Source organism: Marmota marmota, unplaced genomic scaffold (assembly GCF_001458135.2).
Source record: "Marmota marmota marmota unplaced genomic scaffold, marMar, whole genome shotgun sequence".
Lineage (NCBI taxonomy): Eukaryota > Metazoa > Chordata > Mammalia > Rodentia > Sciuridae > Marmota > Marmota marmota.
The window spans coordinates 23,322,960-23,344,995 of NW_026000185.1; the positions used below are offsets into that span (position 1 = coordinate 23,322,960).

The 22,036-nt window shown below is 58.7% G+C and overlaps 1 protein-coding gene across 1 annotated transcript in view; it reads left to right on the plus strand.

Moving 5' to 3' along the window:
- Window positions 1-22,036, plus strand: part of Caln1 (calneuron 1) — a 237,332-nt gene that overhangs the window by 208,158 nt on the left and 7,138 nt on the right. The window contains exon 4 of the mRNA XM_015491398.2: window positions 13,489-13,645. Coding sequence (XP_015346884.2) covers window positions 13,489-13,645 — 157 coding nt within the window. The remainder of the gene's footprint in view (window positions 1-13,488; window positions 13,646-22,036) is intronic.

Sequence of the window (22,036 nt, forward strand, 5' to 3'; positions counted from 1 at the left end):
GGGACCATTGTTCCCTGTTGACAAGCGTTCTGCGGATGGACAGTGGGTGCAGACGTGAGCCCAGGGAAGCACAGGCAACGGCTAGGCCCACTTGACTCCTTAGAATCCTCTTTCCACAGCAGGTTTTCTTCCACCTCTGATGTGCTTGGCCTCCCGCCATTTTTTGCCTCAAATCCCTTTCACAGATTCCAAACTGTGCGTCCCTTTTTTCCCCGTGCTCTGCATAAAGGGAGATAAATAACCAACAGACCAGCATTTCCCATGAAATAGGACGAATCTCGGAGCCAGTGCTTCCCGAGTGTGGGGAGGGCCAAAAATACGGCCGCTGTGTCTGCGGCTGCTTCTCAGGTAGAGCCGGTGGCCTGGGCTGCTGTCCCTCCTTGGCCCTGTGCTGGACGTCACCTGGACTCCAGACCCACTCCAGCCACATGGCCACCTCCGTGAGCTGCTTCTGGTGCCGCAGTGCCCTTGCTCTCACCCCTGAAGTTCCAGGGGTGTCAGTCAGCATCTCACCCCAAACCAGGGACGCATCCCTAGAGGCATCTCGCTGAGGTTCCTGGATCTGCAAGTCAGAAGAGGCTGAGCTCCACCAGGGGCTCTGTCCACAGGGTCAGGTCAGGGTCAGGCCAGCGCCTGCATTCTGGGCACAAGCAGCACAAACCCTGGGAAGGGCTTCTTAGGAGATGTCCTGGGTATAGGAGGGCATGGATGCTGCCTCTGTACCAGCACTGCCCAGGCAAGTCACTGGCCACACCCAACACTGGGGACAGGACCTCAAACCAGAGCACCTGCGGTTCCCAAGTCTGATGGCGCAGGTGGCGGAGGAGCTTTGGATGAAAGGCCTCGGTCTGTCCTCCACTGCCCTGAGGCTGCCCAGGGGCTGCCCTGATGCCCACACGGTGGCACACGGGGTGGAGGCGATGTGCTTCCCCAGAGCCCCTCACCCCGCCTCCCTACCCCTGGACGCTCTCGTCTTCTTCCAATGCTTACAGGGCTGGTGACTTCACGCCTCTGCTGGCTTTGCCTTGATAATGTGTTTGTTTTCTTTAGCTAATTAAAATTTCATGGGCAATAAATAAGATTCATAAAGATGAGGCCAGAAAGAATGATTGAATCAACAACCTCAGCCGCAGGGCATAGCTGTGCCCCAGGCTGAGCTATGGGGGGCCCCTACAGTGCTTATGATCCTTTATTAAGAGAAGCGTCTCTGGCCCGCCCCAGCCTGAGCCAGAGGTGGGAAGTTCTGCCACATACCCCAGGCCTTGTGAGCTGGTTCCTGAAGTGGGGTCTTGATTCCGGGGCGCGTCTTGTTGATCTGGGAAGGAAAACAAGAAGGTGGACACGCCTGGGCTGCACATATAACCCATCCCGAGGCACAAGCCCTGGGGCTCAGCCTCGCCCTGCATTTCTGACCATCCTGAGGCAGAAAGTGGGGCTTGCCCACATGCCAAGCCTGTGGTCTGGCTCCTAGAACAGAGCCGGGCCACCCGCCTGGTTACTGCACCGAGGGGCCAGGGCTTCACCCGTCTGTGCATGACAGGTTCATAAACAGCAGGCCATGGAGGACCCCGGCCTGCTGGTGTCCTGGGAGATGGAGGAGGGCACTGAGCTGTAGGGGTTCCCTGGGAGCCACAACCGGGGGGAGGGCTTCTAATTTGGGGTCTAGGGTAGAAAGGGCCAACTCGGTCTCACTGTTCGATTCGCCCGGCCATGTTCCTCATTTCCAGTTTGAACAGTGGGCTAAATACTGAGCAGTACCGCAGGAGGACGGCGACCTGCCCCCTGATCCGCTGGGCACCGGCCCCTCTTCCTCTCTCCGTTCAGCCCAGACCCCGTGATGCTGGCCTTCCGATTCTCCGTCCCGTCCTTGGTCACCTCCTCCTTTGGTACTTGTTGTGCTGACCACATTTTCCTGAAGTTTCCGTTGTCTCCTGATCGTTCCTAGCTGTGTTCAGGGGCTCTCCGGCTCCCGCCTTCCCACGCGATCAGAACTAGATGCTCGTTTCTTGGACTAAGTGGGGTCTTCCTCAGCACACTGGGTCTTCACTCATTTCTAAAAGAAAAAACAACGTGTGTTTCTTCTCTGTGCCAACAACCATGGACCGAGGGCTGACTTTGGCTGGGCGCCGTGGAGACAGAGCTGTCACGTGGTCACTGTTCTAAGGCCCCTGCAGTCTACTGGGCAGAGGGGATGATCACCAGGCTCCTTCTGCACACTTTCTGGGTCTGTGAGAGGGTGAGGCGTGGAGTCACGGGTTTCCCAGGTGCAGGGACACATAGCCACCCTTGGGAACTCCAGGGGGCTGGCCAGAGGGCGGTCAGGGAAGTGGAGGCCCTAGGAAAGGGCGAGGAGGACGCAGGCCAGAGCCTGGTGTTGGGAGCCCCTGTGTGGATGGCGGCCACCACCTAGTCAGGGTGGCTCACGGAGGACCCAAATGTGGGCGGTGAGCTCAGGACGAAATGGCCACTCGGGATGACAGAAGTACGCAGAGGCTGTGTCTGGGTTTCCTCGCTCCCTGGGGGAGGACGGGAAGTCGGCAGGTCACCTTCGCTCTGGAGACCTCACCTCAGGAAGTCCATGGTCCTCTAGACAGAACCAGGACATGACAGACCGGGCTCACTTGGGGGAACCCTGCGGTGGGTTCTGCCTGAGGCCGCCTCCTCCCCTACTGTCAGGATTCGCCTTTCCAAGGTCAAGGGGGTGGGAAAGGGACTCTCCAGAATGAGCAGGCAGCACAGTGACAGGATCCTGCGGCTCTGTCAAGGCCAGCTGGAGGCCGTCAAGGGCAGCAGGAAAGCCTGAGTGACAGGCCCTAAATGAGAAGAGGAGCTGAAGTCACTGCTGTCTGACAGAATGACGCGTTGGGCACCTTCGGCCTCCAGCTGGGAGCCGCCAAGGGCCCCCGAGCCTGAGGCAGGTAAAACTGGCCGAGCACTAAGGAGCCCCTTGGCACCTCGCGGCTGCGATGCTTGAATGTTTATTGAGGGAACCCCGCATGCCCGTTCCATTCGCCCCCATAGAGTGGCCGTGGGGTGGACAGGGCAGGCAGTCCTCTTGTTGTGGTTGTTGCTGTCTGACTCCCAGTTCCTGCTGTCCTTTCATTAGGCGGCTGTGTAGGGGGTGAGGCAAGTCAGTGACCTGCCCCAGGACACCCAGCCAGTCAGGGACAGCTCGTCCTAGATGACCAGTCCATCAGCCCTAAGCCTGGAAACTCCCACCACCCACTGCCCCCGTGCTCATGGGGCTTCTGCACAGCTCTCTGCAGGTCCTTGTCACTTCCGGAAGCGCCACGGTTGCCCACGAGGTGTCGTGAAGGACCTCCGGACGGGGACCGCAGTCGGTTCTGGCCTCTGTGGTAACCGAGTGGTTGTGCCCTTAACTTCTCTGTGTGGGCCACACACAATGACGGGCAGGGACCAAAGCATGTGGAGTCCCAGAAACTGCATTTCAGAGTAAGAAGGTTCTGCTGTAGAGCAACCCCTTGAGATATATGCACAGGTGTAACTTCTCAGGAGAAAACCAAGGAACAGAGAGGTTTAATGGCCTTCAGTCGGTCACACAGCCACCGTGTGATAATTCTGAACAGGAACTAAAGTCATGCACTTTTTCTCTAATTGTGCCTAAGAGTTTATTCAGAGGGTGGGGGAAGGAGGGAGAGGGACCCTGAGTTTCCATTTAACCCCCACCTTCCTTAGGCTCCATTGCGCCACTTATCTTAACCCTTTCACCCCACATGGCCACTCGAGGCCCCTGCAGTCCTTAGATATGAGGAGGGACCTCAGTGCTGGTGCTGCTCAGGGCTGCGGGTTGCTGGGTGGGCGGAGCTTCCCGGTCTCCAGGCCATCTTCCCAGGCACTCCGGGGAGTGGGGGGCCTTCCTGTGGGACCCTCTGCCTGTGCCCATGGCCTGTTCCTCCGCAGGCGTTCACAGCCCACGCTCAGGCTCCCAGTGGGCCTCTAGTGACCATGCCATCCACCCCAAAGCCAGGAGTCCCCGTGTCCAGACTCCCGAGGAGGAGCTGGGCTCTTCCCAGGCGGCCAGCATGGCAGCGGCCTGTGCTTATTAGATGAACAGACAGGCGGCCTCCCGTGGCTCCAGCTGCTGCCCGGCCCACCACCCGCCGTCACTGCCTGCCACCAGGCAACCTGAATCTGGCCTCCTGATTTCTGGAGGTCAGAGCCCATAAGCCACTGTAGGTGCTGGACGTTGGGTGTCCTTCCTGGAGGCTCCAAGGGAGAAGCCTCCCCCGGACCTTGGACAGCTTCTGCCGGCTGCCCAGGTCCCTGGCCGTGCCCCTCCCTGTCCCTGCAGCTCTGCCGCTCCTCTTTAATCTCATCTCCCTCGGCGTCCATCGGAGAAGGACTCTGTGAACCCACCCTGTGAGCCCACCCTGTGAGCCCACCTAGGACCCTGTGAACCCACCCTGTGAGCCCACCCTGTGAGCCTTCCCTGTGAGCCCACCAGGGCTCAGGGCTCCCTTCCCCGCAACCAGGCCAGGTCTGTTTGCAGGCTCCCGGGATCAGGGTGCAGATGTCTTTGGGGCCAAAACTCCGCCTACCACAACACCCACCTCTAGAGGGGCGGAAATTGCTCTCAGGAGCGCTCCGGTGACCCTGCTGACCTGGCCCCGGGAGCCTTGCCCAGGGTGGAGGCCAAGACAGGAGGAAGGGTTCTTGTGGCCTTCATGGCTGGAGGCTGCTAACGGTGCCTCCTTTGACCTCACTTCAAACCACACCTGGGACCTCACCGAGGCCTGCATGTTGGCATGGCCACCAGCTGGTCTATAAGGAGAGGCCTCTCCGTCCTGCTGGGCTGCGGGTCCGCTGTGCCCTCCTGCACTTGGCTCCCCGACCCCTCCAGCCAGGGCACCAAGCCGACTCTGCCTCGTGGCCTTGGCCTTGATAGTCCCTGTGCCTGGAATCTGTCCCCGGGGGTCCGCACGGGTCCACCTCCCTGATGTGCCTCCTCACCACCTCTCTTAGACCCCCCCCACATACCCTCATTTACAACTCCCACCCATCCTGCTTCCTGCTTCCTGACCCCCACGCCTCACTGCCTGACGCTCCCTCCGCGCCTTCTGACTGCTCCAGCCACACGGTGGCCCTCATGAAGACAGGATTTTTCAGTTTCATTCCCTCATGGACCCCTAGTGCCTAGAACAGAGCCTGGCACTCAGTACACACGGCTGTCCCCTAGGGTCCTCGGGTTTGGTCCCAGGATCCCTCATGGACACCCAAATCTGCCGCTGTTCAAGTCCCTCATGCAAAATGGCGTGTAAGCCCCTCCCCCTTGTGCTTTAAGTCACTTCTAGGCTACTTCCACTGCCCGAGTGTGAACGCTACGTGAAGTGGCCTGTGGGGACTGTAGTCAAGCTGCCTTGGACTCTGGCTGCACCCGGGGGAACAAGCACCCTGGCTGCCTCCCCCGGGCTGCAGGAGGCCAGCAAGCCTTCAGAGAATGAGAGCAGAGGTGGAGGATGCACCTGCGCCTTGGGGCCAGGTAAAGTGAGGCCACTTGTGTCCCCTCCCACAGGCCTGTCACTGACTGCCTTTGGAGAGGACAGCTGGCCAGGAGAGGCTGGGCCAGGTCCCAGGAGCAGACCCTGGGGTCTCCCTGCTGGGGCCTTGGTGGGCAGGTGCCTCCCCTTGGATGGCGTGTCCCCTCCAGAGGGCCGAGCCCTCCCCGTCAGCCGCAGATCTGGAGTCACGCGTGTGCTCCATGGGTCTTGCAGCTAGTGGAAAATTTCTCCCAGACGGTGGAAGTAAACAGGTGCTCAATCTTGGTCTGGGAGTGACGGCAGGTCTCCCTCTCGGCCGCGGCTGCTGCACTCCAGCGGCTGCAGCCCAGGGCTGGGGCGAGGAGCCTCCCTCGCAGGGATAAAGGGGTGCACGCCCCTTCTCTGCCTATCCCCAGGACCCCCCGCCTATGGGGAGGGACGCGTGGGTCCAGGTGGACCCTCCACCTCCCAACCTGATGTTCCTGCTCTGCCCCAGCCTCCCACTCCTTTGTCCCACTCACCTGGCCAGCAGTGTCCATAGGCTCAGGGGCCTCTGTCTGTGTTCCAAGCGGGGAGGGGTCTCCCAATACCTTGCATTTCAACCTCACATTTCCTCCCCTTTGGGGGGAAATGAAGACTCCAGAAGTCCCTCTGGGTACACTGGGGCTTCCTGCTCTTCACCCCCTGGCAGGCTGACGCTGGACACGCCATTTGGGGAGGGGGCTTCTTATTATATGGAAGAGGCCGAACTGCGTGTGAGGGGGGCCAAGGATGGAGGGAAGGCTCTGGAAGGAGACCCTGTGACCTGGCTCAGCCCTTGGGGACACACTTAGAGTCTGTCTTCTAGGCTACAAAGACCCGCAGAGGGTCACTTGGCCGTGTAAGGGACCCTGCCTGGCCGCCCCATGCAGGGCTTGCTGTGGGGTGAGCTGTGCCCACTTCTGCTCCCAGGTGAGAGGTTCCGCCCGATGATCTCCCCGACAGTACCCACTCTCGTGGTCGGTGCCTTCTGTAGATGGGCAGAGGAAGAGCAGGGCCGTGAGGTTCCAGCGCTGTTAGGCCCCCTTTCCCCCGGGGACAGCTGTTAAGTGCACACCTTCTGGGAAGGCTGGCATGAGTTTGGGTCCACCTAGAACCTGGTCAGGGGAGCTGCTGCCCTGACGCCATGCAGGTCTCCCTGTGAGTCAGGGGAGGGACCGTGGCCTCGCGGGGCCACCAGAAGCCAGCGGAGAGTTCTGCTTCAGTGGGTGGTGTTCAGCCCTATCAGGACTTCCCTGGGGACTCTGTCCCCAAGGTTCCTGCCAAAGTGGGAAACAAGGTCAGTTACCCCCTTCCAAGTTGGAGAAGCTGCTCGGGAGCCTGCTTCCTGAAGGGCTGGGGCAGGGGCAGGGCAGTGGGGGACACTGTGCCGGGAACAGAGGGGCCTGTTCTCTCAGCAGGCACTGTCCGTGTCCCCGGGGCCGGGCCTGGGTAAGGTGAGAGCTGCCCTGCTGGGGGCTGCTCCCCTGTGAGCAGGGTCAACCCACACAGTAGGTAGGGGGGCACTCACAGCAGGAAGAGCAGCGGAGGATCCTAGCAGCAGACACCAGGAGATCAGGGCACCCATGTTGTCCCCAGAAAGTCCCCTGACCTGGCGGAGGGAGGTGAGCCGGGAGGGACCAGCCTGCAGTCGACACAGGCTCTCCCCCTCCGGGGTCAGACTAGGACAGAGGGGCCCGGACAGCGGGGTGTCCTCCTGCTCCCCTCCACGGCTCCACCTGCTCTCCAGACACAGCCGCTTAGAAGAGGAACAGGCCGGTGACCTTCAGCAGCCGACAGCCAGGAGCCCACGCTGGCCACCACCCTCCCTTGGCCCCTTTCCATTCGCTGTCCCCCCTCCGTGTCTGAGAAAGCAGAGACACGCTGACAGCACTGGGCTCATCAGAAGCCGGCACAGCCTGAGGGACAGGAGCAGGGGACAGGTGGGGGTCCAGAGAGTGACCTCTGGGGAGGGCGCCGCGAGCACCCTTCGTGTTTCAGTCTGTGACAGTGACATGGAGAGTTCCAGGGTAGAGAAGGAGCCAGACATGGCCATCTCCAGGAGGCCTTGGCTGCAGAGAGGGACGCGGCGTAGAACTGAAGGCCCACCCTACACCCCAGCCGGGACGTAGCACAGGGGACTTCTTTAAGACCCCAGGAGTAGGGAAATCACCCTGCGAGTGCTGAAGAAGGGACTGACCAGCCCAGAAGGGGCCAGAGAAACCCTCTGCAGGATCCAGGGGTGATTTCTAGAATTCTGTGTCAAGCCGAGTTGTCAGCCGTGGGAGACGGCAGAAGAGGCGTCATTAAGGTCACAAGAACCCTGAAGATGTCACGTTCACGAGTGCATCACCATCTCCTCTGTCTAAAGATCCCCAGCAGAGAAGCCGATGACAGGTAGGCACACAGCGCGGGGACATCATGGGGAATGGAAGTGAGCATAGAAATCAATGAAATCTACTGACGCCGCCGCCGTGGTGGCCAAGTGGGGACAAAACAAACGGAATGCAGCAGCCAAGTGCTGTTCTAGAAAGAGATACAGGGAGCAGAAACGGTGTCGTGAAAAATCTCAACCTAAACTTGCAAAGGGAAGAGCGTGGGGTGAGAGGTGGGGGGTCACAGTGCAGAACTTCCCATCACACACGGGGAGACGGGGGGGGGGGGGAGGGAATTGGGTCTTCCCTAATTCAGTCGTTTAAGAAATGGTGGCTTGGAAAAGCATCTGATGAATGGAAAGAGATCCTGCAGCTTAGTCGGAATGAGGACATCCATGAATGCTTCACACCAAAGGCCAGGGAAATTCGAAGAGCGGACAGCAGGAACAAGCCCATTCGCCCACCAGCAAGAACGGTCACAGCGTCCACAGGAACACGGGGGAAGGAGGCGTCTCGTGAAGCAAAACAAGCCAACGAGGGCCAGAGTCACGTGTTTCCTTCCATGAGGGGACCCTGGAAAGTCCAGAACAAAGGAGGACGGGGAGGACGGGGCCTGAGAGCCGCGAAGGTGGACGCGGAGGCGGACACCGCGCCAGAGAATCCCAGGAACCTGACGTCGATGGCGTCACGGACCCAACAAAAAGCAAGAACCCAGCCCGGCACATGTCTGATGGTACGTGAAAATCAGGTCTTCAGACACCCGACTCTTCCTCAGTAAGAGACAAGCTCTGACGCACACAGAGACGGGCATTAGCAGAGAGTCACCAGAAAAAGACCAGCCACGCGGTGCAAAGACAGGCCTTAAGGAAGCATTCACAGGTCCTCAGTGGCTGGCCGCGCCCAGGTGGAGTCCTGCCCGCCATCCGTGCTGCCCACACGTCTTGATGTCCTCTGAAGCTTCCCTTGGGGTTTTTACGCTCCACAATCTGGGGCCATCGTCCTTCCTGGTGACCTTTATGGTCATCTGTATGCAGAGAGCTTGAAGGCCCAAGTCACCAGCCCACTCAGAGCCTTCTTCTGTGTCCTGGGCAGTCTGCCATGAGCACCTTGAGACCAAGCCGCCTCCTTCCTTCCAATCCTGTTCCCAAAGCCCAGGGGCCGTGCAGGATGCCCGCTCCTCACCCTCCACTCGGAGCGAGCCACCTCTCCCCAGGGCTCTCGAAGCCCAGAGCGCACCGTGGGCTATACCCAGTCCCTTCAGTCGCTCCTCTCTGGACATCTTTATCTTTCTATCAGCCAAGGGCAAGTTTTCCCAGACTGAACCAAGTGAGTTCTCTGCTGAAGATCCTGTGAGGTCAAAGGAGGCACCGTTAGCAGCCTCCAGCCATGAAGGCCACAAGAACCCTTCCTCCTGTCTTGGCCTCCACCCTGGGCAAGGCTCCCGGGGCCAGGTCAGCAGGGTCACCGGAGCGCTCCTGAGAGCAATTTCCGCCCCTCTAGAGGTGGGTGTTGTGGTAGGCGGAGTTTTGGCCCCAAAGACATCTGCACCCTGATCCCGGGAGCCTGCAAACAGACCTGGCCTGGTTGCGGGGAAGGGAGCCCTGAGCCCTGGTGGGCTCACAGGGAAGGCTCACAGGGTGGGCTCACAGGGTGGGTTCACAGGGTCCTAGGTGGGCTCACAGGGTGGGTTCACAGAGTCCTTCTCCGATGGACGCCGAGGGAGATGAGATTAAAGAGGAGCGGCAGAGCTGCAGGGACAGGGAGGGGCACGGCCAGGGACCTGGGCAGCCGGCAGAAGCTGTCCAAGGTCCGGGGGAGGCTTCTCCCTTGGAGCCTCCAGGAAGGACACCCAACGTCCAGCACCTACAGTGGCTTATGGGCTCTGACCTCCAGAAATCAGGAGGCCAGATTCAGGTTGCCTGGTGGCAGGCAGTGACGGCGGGTGGTGGGCCGGGCAGCAGCTGGAGCCACGGGAGGCCGCCTCTTTCACCCAAAAGACAAAACAAGCTTCATGCCCCCAAATTAAAACGGCATTACCAGCTGGGCACGGTGGTGCACACCTGTGATCCCAGCAGCTGGGGAGGCTGAGGCAGGAGGATAGAGTTCAAAGCCAGCCTCAGCAATGGCAAGGCACTAAGCAGCTCAGTGAGACCCTGTCTCTAAGTAAAATACAAAACTGGGCTGGGGATGGGGCTCAGTGGTCCAGTGCCCCTGAGTTCAATCCCTGGTACAAAAAAGAAAAGCAAGGCAGGCATTGCTTAAAGAGAGGAAAGAAAAGCATCTAGATCCTTCCATCGTCATGGTCCAGACTGACTTGGAACATTGAGTCTGCATTCGCCCTTGGCCACGTCTCCCTTCAGTCATCCCCGTCTTAGCAGCTGAGAGCCAGGGCTTGTTCTCACTCAGATCAATGCCCTGTGGAGTGGCTGTGGTCCTCTCCTGTCCTGCGCACTAGGACTTAGGAGGAAGGGACATTCTCTGTTTGGTTTAACTATTATGTGGCAGAAGAAAAGGAAATGGCAGGATGCACGGGGACTTCCCTCGTCCACAGATCTCTTGCTGTCACACCTCATGGCTGAAGCCTCATGACAGTGGGCAGGGAGAGCAAGTCCTCTCACAGGGCAGGGGGCGGCCATTGGAGAGATACAGCCTGCTGCAGTCCACACTCCTGCTCATGTCTGTTCCCTCGGTTAGTCCATTTTCTATTGCTATAACAAAATACCTGAGTCTGGCTTCTTATTAGGAAAAGAGGCCTATTCAGCTCACGGTTTTGTAGGCTGGAAGTCCCAACACCAGGACGCCTTGTCTGCTCAGCCTCTGGTGAGGGCTCCCTTGGCTGGGTCACCACATGGCGGAGAGATGGAAGGGGACCTGGCTGACGCAGTAGAAGGCGGGCACTGGGGGTCTTGCTTCAGACCCACCTGCTCTGCTCACCTGTCCTGGGTACCTGCACGAGGCCCCACCTCTCCACGTCACCACACTGGGGACCAAGCTTCCACCACATGAACCTCCAGGGGACAGAGCAAGTCAAACCACAGCACGTCCCCGCAGCCCCCTGCAGGCACAGACACACCGTCCTCTCTCAGGAGATGACACTGAGCCCCGTCCAAGCCCAGATTTCAGGACCAGGGCCCAGAGGGTCATGGTGGACACCCGAGCAGCCGTGGCTCCTCCCCACCCGGAGACAGGTGCACTGGAAGGACAGGCGGCCCCACCCTGTCCACATGTGGCTGGGGGGCAGAGCCCAGGTGACCACAAGCCCGTTCCCCTCCAGCCAGCACAGAGTGGGGGGCACTGGCAGCCGAGCACCTGGGGGAGGAGTTTCCCTCGTAGATCCCGAGGTCTGGGGTGCCCTTGTCCTGCCCCAGGGTCCCCGCCTCGTCCTCTGTGAGGCCAAACTTTCCGCCCACCTCCTCATGCTCATCTGAAGGTGCCCTCCTGGGGCCTGCTCATGACGGGGCGGGGCTACAGGTTTGGAAGGCGAAGATCACATGGGTGCCCCACCCACAGCTGTTCCGAGATCCATGCTGGGTTTCCGACAGCTCCTGTCAGCTGAGGCTGAGAGCCGCATCCTCGATGACCTGAAGACCTCTCTCCAAACTCAGGAGCCACTTACCACATTCCGAGGCTTATCTCTCAGTTCTCTCTCTTACTAGCTAAAGAGGAAAAGCACTAGCTTCTTCCAATCCTGCAAGACCAGGACACCCGGGGCTCTGACTCCTGGTTCACACAGCAGCCGCTCTTTCTCATAGTGCTGGCAGTCAGAAGCCCAGGTTGCAGCTAGTCTAACTGCGTGTAAAGCATGCTGTTCCCCCAAGCTGCTCATCTGGAGCACAGCTCATTTCACGTCTCGTTGCACGACACTTGAAGTCATCCAGGCATACCTGCATGCATGTTTAGTGGCTACGGCTGTGGGTGGCCGGGACAGCATGTCCCCTCCCTTCCAGCTGCCCGGCCAGGACCAGTGTAGTGTTTTTGATGTGGACACCTGTCCCTTCTGGACGCCGGGTTCTGGATGGTTGACGTACATCAACGAAGGGCCAAGGGGTGCTGAACTAGAAAACAGCCCCCAAGGGCACTTCTTCTGCATGTTGGGACTTCTTTATGGGAAAGCTGCAGGTCTTTAGCCCCATTTTGAGACCCCAAAAGAAGGAACAGCCCTGTCTGGGCCTGTTGTTCTCATATCAGAGAGAGAACAAATAATAGAACCACACAATGGCCTTAAACCTTTTAATTACAAGTGACTTATGGGACTTCTACTCACACTTTGTTGGCTGATAAAGTGGCATGACAAACTTGAAATCAATGGGGAGGGAAAGCATGATTCTCTCACTGAGAGGCACAGGACCTGACAGGGAATTCTGCACCTCCCCTTTTAGGGGAGGTCCTTCCTCATGAACTTGCGTTTTATCTGATAAGGATGTTGCAACAAGGTCCATACTTAGGTACTATAATAGTCCATTTTCCATTGCTATAACAAAATACCCGAGGCTGGGTAATTTGTAAAGAAAAGAGGTTTATTTGGCTTATGGTTCTGGGGCTGGGAATGGATGGTGCCAGTGTCTACTCCACTATGGCAAACGCCTCCTGGCAGATGTCATCACGATGGCCAGGGTGCGCAGAGAGATCACATGGAGAGACAGGAAGTCGGGGTGACAGGGGTCAGTTTGACTCTTCTTTGACATCTTATTGTGTCCATCAGGTTTTCGTCACTGCAACCAAAATACCTGGCAGGAGCAGCTCAGAGGGGGAAACGGCTATTTTGGGTCACAGTTCCAGAGATTTAGACCATGGTGGGCGACTCCGCTGCTCTGGGCCCCAGGGGAGGTGGCTCGTCATGGCGGAAGGGCACGGTGGAGGGAAACAGCTCAGCCCGTGGCGGCCAGGAAAGAGGCAGGGACCACAGGGAAATGCACCCTTGCAGAGCAAACCCCCAGGGACCCCCCTCTGCAGCCATGCCCTGCCCACAGTTACCAGTGGTCAGTCCCCCCTGGGACGGACTGCTGAGGTCATGCTCTTGCTATCCAGCCATTTCACCTCAGGTTCTCTGGGGATGCACCTCGTGTCCATGCCAGGGCCCTGTAAGAACTGGCTGGTCCCACACACCACCGGCCCTTCCCAAGGCAGCACCGCAGTGACCTAAGGACCTCCCGCTAGACCCTCTGCTCAGGCTCCCCCACCTCTACCCTGCCACACGTGACCCTGGGGGACAGTCCACACCAGACTCAGCAGACTCAAGCAAGGCGGGACGTGCTGCTTTCTTGGAAGACAGTAGGTTTGGGAGGCACACGCCCTGTCTGGAGTGTGACAGTTCTAAAGCACAGAGACGCGGGATTGGCAGCAGGTGGCTGGCGGGCAGGGAGCCAGCCACAGGGGGCGCTTCACTCCAGGAGTCTAGCTTGAGAGGATGGACATGTCCACTCCCTGCAGCTCAGTAAGGCCCTGTAAGGTCACTTATGCTTCGAGCCGAGCAGGATGGGACGCAGCCCAGCTGATGTCCTGAGGAGCCGGCCGGGTCTTCCCCAGGGAGCCCAGGGCTCGCCCGCCGTGCCCAGCCTGTCCCGCCGGCCAGGACCTCACGCTCTCTCTTCCCGCAGTTCGACATGCAGAGGGTCACGCTGGAGGAGCTGAAGCACATTCTCTACCACGCCTTCCGGGACCACCTGACCATGAAGGACATCGAGAGCATCATCATCAACGAGGAGGAGAGCCTCAACGAGACCTCGGGGAACTGCCAGACGGAGTTCGAGGGAGGTAGGTGCCCGCCTTTGCCCCGTCCCCCTGGGTGGGCCAGCGCCCGCAGGCGCTCCTCGGTGCCGCAGCCTCCGGGGCCGAGGCCAGTGGGCATTACAGCTGGAGGCCCAGGACTGTGCTAAAGGTCTTTGCAAAGATTCAGGGGCCTTAGGACATTCTGTTCGTTTTCCCCAAACTCTGTGCTTTTGCAGAAGTCCCCTTGACCCTGTCTGCCCTTGTCCGGCCCAGTCAGCGAGGCCCGGTGGCTCTGTGGCCTTTGCATGGGGCAGCAGCAAGAGCTCACTAAGGAGGTCGGCAACGGAGGACCAAGGCGTTAGCTAATGGTGTGACCTTGGTGAGGGGCGTGCCCCCTCTGTGCCCTAGTCTGTGACTCAGGATAGTGACAGCTACTTCATGGGATCCCTGGGGATGGAAACCTGCTTCCCCAGAGCACGGACCAAACAAGAGCCCAAGGACACAGTGTTTCATGAGCTCAGCCAACTGACCACGGGAGAAATGGGCCTCTATGGAAGTCCAAAAAGAGGCCCAAGCTCCCATGGGCTGTTTTTCTTGGGCTCATGAAAGAAAACTTAAGGGGAAAGAAAAAGCCTCCCTTATCTCCAATCAGCTGAGCACTTCCTCTCTCCCCAACTCTGACAATCCCACCTGTGCCACAGCCTCAAGGGACAGGGAGAAAAATTAATTAGATTCAAATCCCTTAACAGACGACTGAACGCTTAAACACGTCAGTGTTCACAGCTGGTCAGCTGTCCCGTGGACACCAGAGTGAGATTGGCCATCTGGACTTGATGCTGCCATAGAGACGGCCAAGCACTGTGGCTGGCAGTTCAGGCTGGGCTGGCCCAGTGGGGAGCAACACCTCTCCTAAGATCTATGATCTAAGTCCAGCTGAGGCCCAGCGGCTGCCTTGGTTTCCCTTCTGTGACAGCTGGGCTGCAGCAGCCATGATGTTTGGGGTTGGGGCCACACATATCCTACGGGGCACTGCCTTGTAGGTCACGGGGCTACCACTGCCAACACCACCCAGGCAGACCTTCAGGGAGGATGGAGGGCGGGACCATGGGGAGCACAGGGTTAGACTTTGGCCCCCCATCCACCTGGCTCCCAACGGACTCTGGGTTCCCAGGATGGGAGCATCTGGGGCCCCAGCCCCCACTGTGAGGGACACTCTCCAGGTGGGCAGAAGGGGGCATTTCTGGGCGTCTCTTTTCCACAGAACTTTGTTTGTGGGTCAGTGTTTGGCTCTGGGAGACGCCGCGGCCATGGTGACCTGGGGAAGGCCAGACCACACAGGAGAGCCACCTATACTCCAAGCAGTGCCTTCTTACCACGCATGTGGACTAAGTGCCCAGCAGTGGGGGCTTCCTACGGCAGCCCTGCGGTCTAGTCAGTGTCTAGCACACACAGCACCGGCTAGAGCTGCCCTTGGAGGGGCATATGCAGCACCAGGCACGAGCTGGCTGAACGCCTTCATCTCATTCAGTGAAAGATCCCATTATGCTAGTAGCTTCCCACCTGACCTCCAGGGCCACAGTTGCGTGTCTTCACATTCAAGAAACGTTTTAAAAATATGATGTCAGCACTGCCGGGCCTCAACACACACCTCCTGGTTTGTGTTTAGGAGTCGGAACCTTCTGGAGTGGGCAGGGGTCAGTGGTGAGCTTGCCTAGTGCGTGTGAGGCCTGGGGTCCCCTGCCCAGAGCCCACCCCCCCCACCAAGTACAACAGAATTTCCCAGTCACAGACATGGCTGGAATCACGGGTGCCCAGTTAGTGCCCGAGGGCCTCTCCACACGCAAGGCCCTTACATCTTTCCTTTAGGCAGAGGTGTCTAGAAGGGATGAGCCCAGTCCTGTGGCCCCTCACACCTTAGGACAGAGGAGGCTGTGGGGGACCTCGTGGCTAGCATGGCCTCCCTGCCTCTATCCTGCTTCCACGCCTGTGTCCACAGCAGGCTCCTGGGCATGTGCACCCTCCCACGCTCCTATCCAGGCCTGTTCTGCGCTTCCCTCGTCCCCTGGGACCTCCCAGGCTGTCAATCATCCTGCCCTCTCTTGCCCCTGCCCAGCTGGGAGTCTTGTGCCACCACCTCAGCCGCACCCTCACTCACACCCTCAGCTGCCGTGGTGTGGGCTCCACCCCCAGGGCTACAGACAGGGAGCAGGTGGCTGAGGGTGGAGCCTTTCCTCAGAGTCAGACAGGTCGGGGATATGAAGCAGGTCCCCGGCACAGCCCCCTGGCTCGGTCATAGTCACAGGTCATTTTCTGGGGCTCAAGCCCCTTGGCGTCCCCATGCAGGTGGCAGGTCCTCATGCCGCTCAGTTTGGGTTTCACAGCCAGTGAATGGGGTTACGTCTGGCAGTTGGGCTGAAGTGCCACCCGTGCGTGTGCATGTGAGCCCTCTTGGTGCCGTCCCTAAATGGAATACCAGCTGTCAGATTCTTCTAGACATTCTGAAAACAAAGCCATCAACCAGGAATAAATAGTTTCTGTGAGAGGGAGACAGGCCGAGCTGCCCGCACCATCCAGCACCCCCACGATGCATGAGAAGACTGGCTCAAGAGAGCTCCAGCCGTGGGCCCTTCCCGCTCAGCGCCACCACCCTGGGGCCCTGGAATGTCAAAGCCTGGACAGCAGTGACGATCCAGACACCAAAGCATCCAGACTCCCTGGAAGGTCAGAAAGAATGAGGCTCCCGGATCAAGGTCTTCAGCTCAGTCACACTCCTGGGTGGCAAGACCTCCTGTCACCTGGCCAGGAATGGCAGGGATCTCACGTCCAGCCAAAGGAAAAGGGCACCATGTGTCACCCTCACTGTATGCCCTCAGCCTGCCAGGCTGTGATGTTCCTGAAACCAGGCCCGTCTCCCTGGGGGACGGAGGAGCTTGATGCCCAGCTGAGGCCAGTGGCCACAGAGACAGGGGACAGTTTCCGAAGGGTCTGGGACTTCAGACAAAGGGGAACTTTCCTCCCTGGGGGACACTGACCAGCACCTTGCAGGCATTTTCTGTGGAATAAAGCAATTCCAAGACCCTGGGGAGAGGCTGGGCGTGTGTTTAATAAAGGTGCAAAAGCAGAGCTGGCCCACTCTGGCCCTGCATGGAGGACTGGCCTGGCGGATCCCCGCACCCTCCCTTCCCGGAGTCAGGCACCGGAATAAGTGCTGACAGCCTCGCTCTCGTTACTGGTGGAATGAAAACACGGCTGGGGAAGGGCTCCAGCTAGGCCAGGTAATGCTGCCCTGAGTTCAGGAGTGTGGGGACGCAGCCTCCTCGGAGCTGTGGATGTGCAGCCGGAGAGGAGGGGAGGAGGCAGGAGCTGCTCCTGCCCGCAGACGAGGACCCTTTCCTCTTAGTGAGGCAGCACAGCGCAGGACCTCACCTGTGGCCTCCCTCACGGGCCACACCCTCCATGGCCACCTTTGCCTGCTCCCTCCTGGGCCACACCCTCCATGGCCACTCTCACTGCTCTCTCCCAGGCCACACCCTCCATGCACCTTCACCTGCTCCCTCCCGGGCCACACCCTCCATGGCCACCCTCAGGCCTTTGCTGGACACTGGCATCTGAACACTTCTGATGTCCTCAGGATACAAAAAATTCCTTTTCCACCTTATTTCTTTGTAAGTTCTGCTTCAGTCCATGGAAACGGCCAGCTGCCTGGACTCATCCAATGCTAGCCCTGGAGGGATGACAGCAGCCCAGTCCCCAGCCTAGTGGCTCTGGCTCACTGTAAGAATCCCCCGAGCTGCTGCTGTCTGGTTCTTTAATTCCCGAGCCTTCGGTGGATCTGCAGCAGGACTTGGAACCAGCTGCTGACATTCGAATCTGCCTCACTTGGGAGCCAGCACCTCTGAAGACACGCAGCCCCGTTTCCAAACACAGAGGCTGAGGCGGGAGGGATCACAACCCCATTGCACCCGGGATGGCTTGGTGGGTCAGGGGTAGGGTGTGCAGACCACAGTCTCCAGGAGAGGAGCCAGAGCCTCTGCCTGAAATTTGCCGAATGGAACAGTGTGAACTGCTGTACAACACGAAGGGGAAAGACAGTCTGTCGTGAGCTTGCAACCTTGGTCCTGCCAACGCAGCCCCTGACTGTAGGTGCAAGGAGCTCGTTAGCAAGTTCTCAGGAGTCGTTGGAAAACAGGACACCCACCTCTCTGTCCTCCTGCCTCAGCCTCCCCATTCCCATTTCCTCCCCAGATACCTCCCAGGCTCCACGATGTCGATTCTGTGCTGGAAGGAGCGCTCAGTACCTCCTGGGAGGAGAGGTGCAGAGCGGGTCTCCAGCAGTGGGAAGCTGCAGCAGGCTCTGGAAAGGAGCCTCCCTCCAAAGCCTAGGCCTCAAGTTACCAAGTGACCCAGGCTTGTCCCCCCGAGAATCCAAAGCCCGTACCCACGTGAAAACACAATATTCACAGCAGCCTCAGCCTCACTCATGATAGAACAAATGGATCTGCCCAAATGCCAGTGAGCTAAGGACTGGATGGGACGTGGTCTGTGGCACTGTGGGGCATCGTCTGTCAGCAATCAGAAACACCAGGGCAGGCCATGGGTCAGGGCGGAGCGCTGCCCAGCCTGCGCCAGGCCTGGGTTCAGGTCCAGCCCTGCAAATAGGAAAGGAGGAAGGGAAAAGTGACAAGAGACAACCTGCAGCCTCAGCTGAGGGACAGAGGCCAGTCTCCCATGTCACCTGGCTCAGGGGGACAGTGGGGACACAGAGGCAGAGCCTGGGTTACCTGTTGCTGAGGCAGGGTAGGGAGAGGGGAATGGATGCTGGTGTGGAGGGTTTTCTCTTTAGGGTGACCAGATGTCCTTGGTTGGGCACTGCTGTGGGCATACAGACTTGGCAGTGTGTAAAGCGGCCCTGGGTCATGTCCACCTGAAGGGTGAACTCAGGGTATGTGAGCTGTGTCTCAGCTTAAGGGATAAATCAGAGCTACACCATTCAGATAGTAAACGGAGCAGCCGGCAGTGTAGGTCAGTGGTGAGTGAGTGCCCAGCACGCGCGAAGCCCTGGCTTCCCTTCCCAGCACCCAGTAAAACAAAGTGAAAGGAGAAGACCTATGAGAGCCGGGTGCCACCATGAGGAGAGAAGGGGTCAAAGGGCGCCTCTAGCAGAGAGGAAGGGGACAGAGCTTGGGAACAGTGTCTGGCTCCCCTGTGGGGGACAGGGAGGAGACCTGCTCCTCTGGCACAGGGATGGCCGGGGAGGGCACTGGATGGGCTGGGAGCAGAGCAGAGACCCTGGCAGGAGGGAGCTGTGTCCCTCCATGTAGAGCGCAGGGTGGTGCGGATCAGGGCTCTGGAAAGCTGCATCCAGCTGCAGCTCAGGATGGATTAAGTAGGAGAAGAACAGGAGCCCTCAGGTGTAAGACCAAGCCCAGCGTTTCTCCAGCAAGCTAAGGTAACACACAGCTTTTGTGTGGATTAAATATTTGAAATAAATCTTTTGATGGCCAGAACAGTTATCATTAGCTCCTTTTACAGAGAGAGAGAGAGAGACTGAGGCTCAGAGAAGCTCGGGCTCTTGCTCAGGGCTCCCAAGTGGCCCTTGCCAAAGAAGCCAGGTCTTGGACTCACACCTCATCCCGGGCTGACCTGTGGCTTCCTTGGGGAAATAAAGAACAGACACTAAAAGTAAATAAATAAGCCACAATACAGTGCAATGCACGTACCGGATGGCAGGCAGTGGGCCTTTGTTATCACCAAGGAACACGGACACCACGGTCTTACTACTGCCAACCACACCGGGGGCTGGAGTGTGTCTTCCTTGGAACTTTCTGTTACTAAGCAGCATATCAAGACGTGAGGCTATTGGAATAATAGGAGCAGACCTGGGCTCTCACCACCTCATCATTTGCTGAGCGACCTTGGCCGCCACTTCTGGGAGCTCCAGGCTCCTCATCTGTCAGCTGGGGACAACACGCCCAGTGTACATGACCTCTGCCTCTAAGCACGACTGCACATAAAACAAACAAAAAGCAGAGAACGTAGCACCCAGCCCACAGAGGTGGGCGTTCTGTAGGAAACAGGAGGCTCATGGGTTTGCAGGGGGGAGTGAGCCTGCATCCGGCCTGGCGTGCCTCAGAGCCACCTCGCGTACTTCACAGCAGGGTGGGTTTTTGAACCCCATGTCACAGAGGAGGAAACCGAGACCTAGGGAGAGGAGTGGCTCGAGATCACACAGGGGGTGGGAGCATCATGACGGGGAAGCACCATGACGGGGGGAGCACCACCACGGGAGAGCACCACCACGGGGGAGCACCACCACGGGGGAGCATCATGATGAGGGGAGCACCACCATGGGGGAACACCATCACGGGGGAGCACCATGCTGGGGCGGGCAGCATGAATGGGGTTTCCTCCCAGCTCTGAGGTCCTTTTGGGAGATGCCAGAATTCAGCATAAAAGGATTCTTCTTGAGGCGGTGTCTGAACTACAGGCTCACCCTAGGGTCTGCCTCAGAGCCCCCGTGGCCAGGGATGAGCCAGAGCCCCCTCTGCCCACTGGACTGCTGCAGACTCTCCAGCTCCTCCTCCCTCCTTTATCTGGGCTCTCCGGCTGCTTTGAAGGATTTTCAGATCAAAGTCGGAGCCACTCTCCTGGGTCTAATCCTGTTGCCTGTGACCTTGTTTCCTGAGTGTCCTTCACAAAGAAGGCCTTCAGCAAAGACTTTCTCCCTCAGCCCAGCACATGGTCCTCTCTTCTGAGAGCTTTCCGCCAGCCCTGGGGACGGACCGGGTAGCACGGAAGCGTTTTCGTGCAGGCGAGTGCCCAGGATACTCAGCCAGTCCTTGGAAAGCGTTGAGATGCGCCACCTCCACACCCTCATCTCGCTTTCCGCTTCATCCTTTCCTTCTGAAACACCATCTCCCCTCTGCGTCCTAAGAGCTGGTGTCTTTTTTGTACTTTCCTGATCCTGGGAGAGGCCTTCTCCAAGCCAAGGAAATGTTCTTCCTTCAGCTAAGAATGTAAGATCCAGGATCCATTAGCGAGTCGAGCACTGAGCCTCAAAATACTTGAAATCACCCAAGGGAAGCACAGTCCAGTGGATCAGAGGGTCCAGGAGGGCTAGAGACACCAGCAGGGACGTAGCCGACGTGGCGGGGGTGCCAGAGCTCAGCTGGGCCTGGCTCTCCGTGAGGCCAGGAGGAGCCTTCTCCGCTGAGGTGGTGTTTGGAGACCCCTTGACAGCCCTGACCTCTTCTCCCAGGGAAATCTCTGCCTGCCCTTAGAAGCCTGGCCATCTTCCTCCCTCCTGCATGTTATTTCCAGCATTTGGAGGGGCCACTTGTGGGCAGGGAGAAGAGGGACCTGGGATGGAAGGCTCTGTGTGCTCTTGAAAGGCACGTGGAGCCACTTGGCGTTTCTTTGCCAGTCTTCAACAGCTGGATGGGAGACCCGTCCTCCCTAAGAACCACACACGCGGGTGCACCGACACCCACCCACACACACTCTTTTCCCCAGCAGCTCAAGGTCCACCCAGGCCCACTGAAGCGAGACTGCAGAAGTTGCCTGATCACCCAGAGAGCTCTTTAAAACATCTACTCCCCGCCTCCGTCCCTGAGACCTGGGGAGGCCATTCTGCCACCGACTGAGAATCCCACTGACGTTGGGCCCAGTGGTGCTGTTTGCTGGGCCAGGGGCAGCTTGGTGGAGAGGGCTTCCTGCCTGCCCCGGGGCGTGGGGTGTCAATCACGTAGGACACCACTGGAGAGCAGAGCTAGGGCCAGGAGTGGGGGGACGTGGAGGGACCAGAAGCCCTTCTGGGGTAGCATGGCACCTGGCAGAGCCCTCCTCCTCCCACAGCCACTGTGCCTCCTGGTTATTTCCATGGCCCTGTTTCTGGCCCACATTAGTCACCCACTGTAATGATTGCTTTGATGAGACCTACAAATGATTTCACAAGAGCCTTGTAAAAATAAATGGTGGTACAAGGCCCAGCCTGTCAGAAAGATGAAGCAGAAGAGAGCAAATCAAGGTCAGGCCAAGCTCAGGCCAAGCTCAGGCCTGGTCAGACCTGGGGCCACAGGCTATGGTGGACCCCTTGCTTGGAGCCTGGTTCGAGAGACATCTAAAGTAATCTCAGAATGGCTGGGCGTCATTTTGACCAGGGACCACCCTGGGGCAATTCCAGGAAGGTGAGTTGCTCCCAGCCAGGACAACAGGTACAGTGAGGCATTGCCACCTCACCCCTCCTGTCAGCCATAGAAATGCAGGTGGCTGGTAGTGCCACTTACAAAGTCACTCCAGCTGCATTTATCTGTGCTTGTCCCTTGCTCCGAAAACGTCAGTCAGGGCTCCTGTTGGAGAGGTTCACCTTTCCCCACCTTTGCCAGGTGAGCAGAACAGGGGCCATGAGCAGTGCCCACTCGGCCTGAGCAGCCTCAC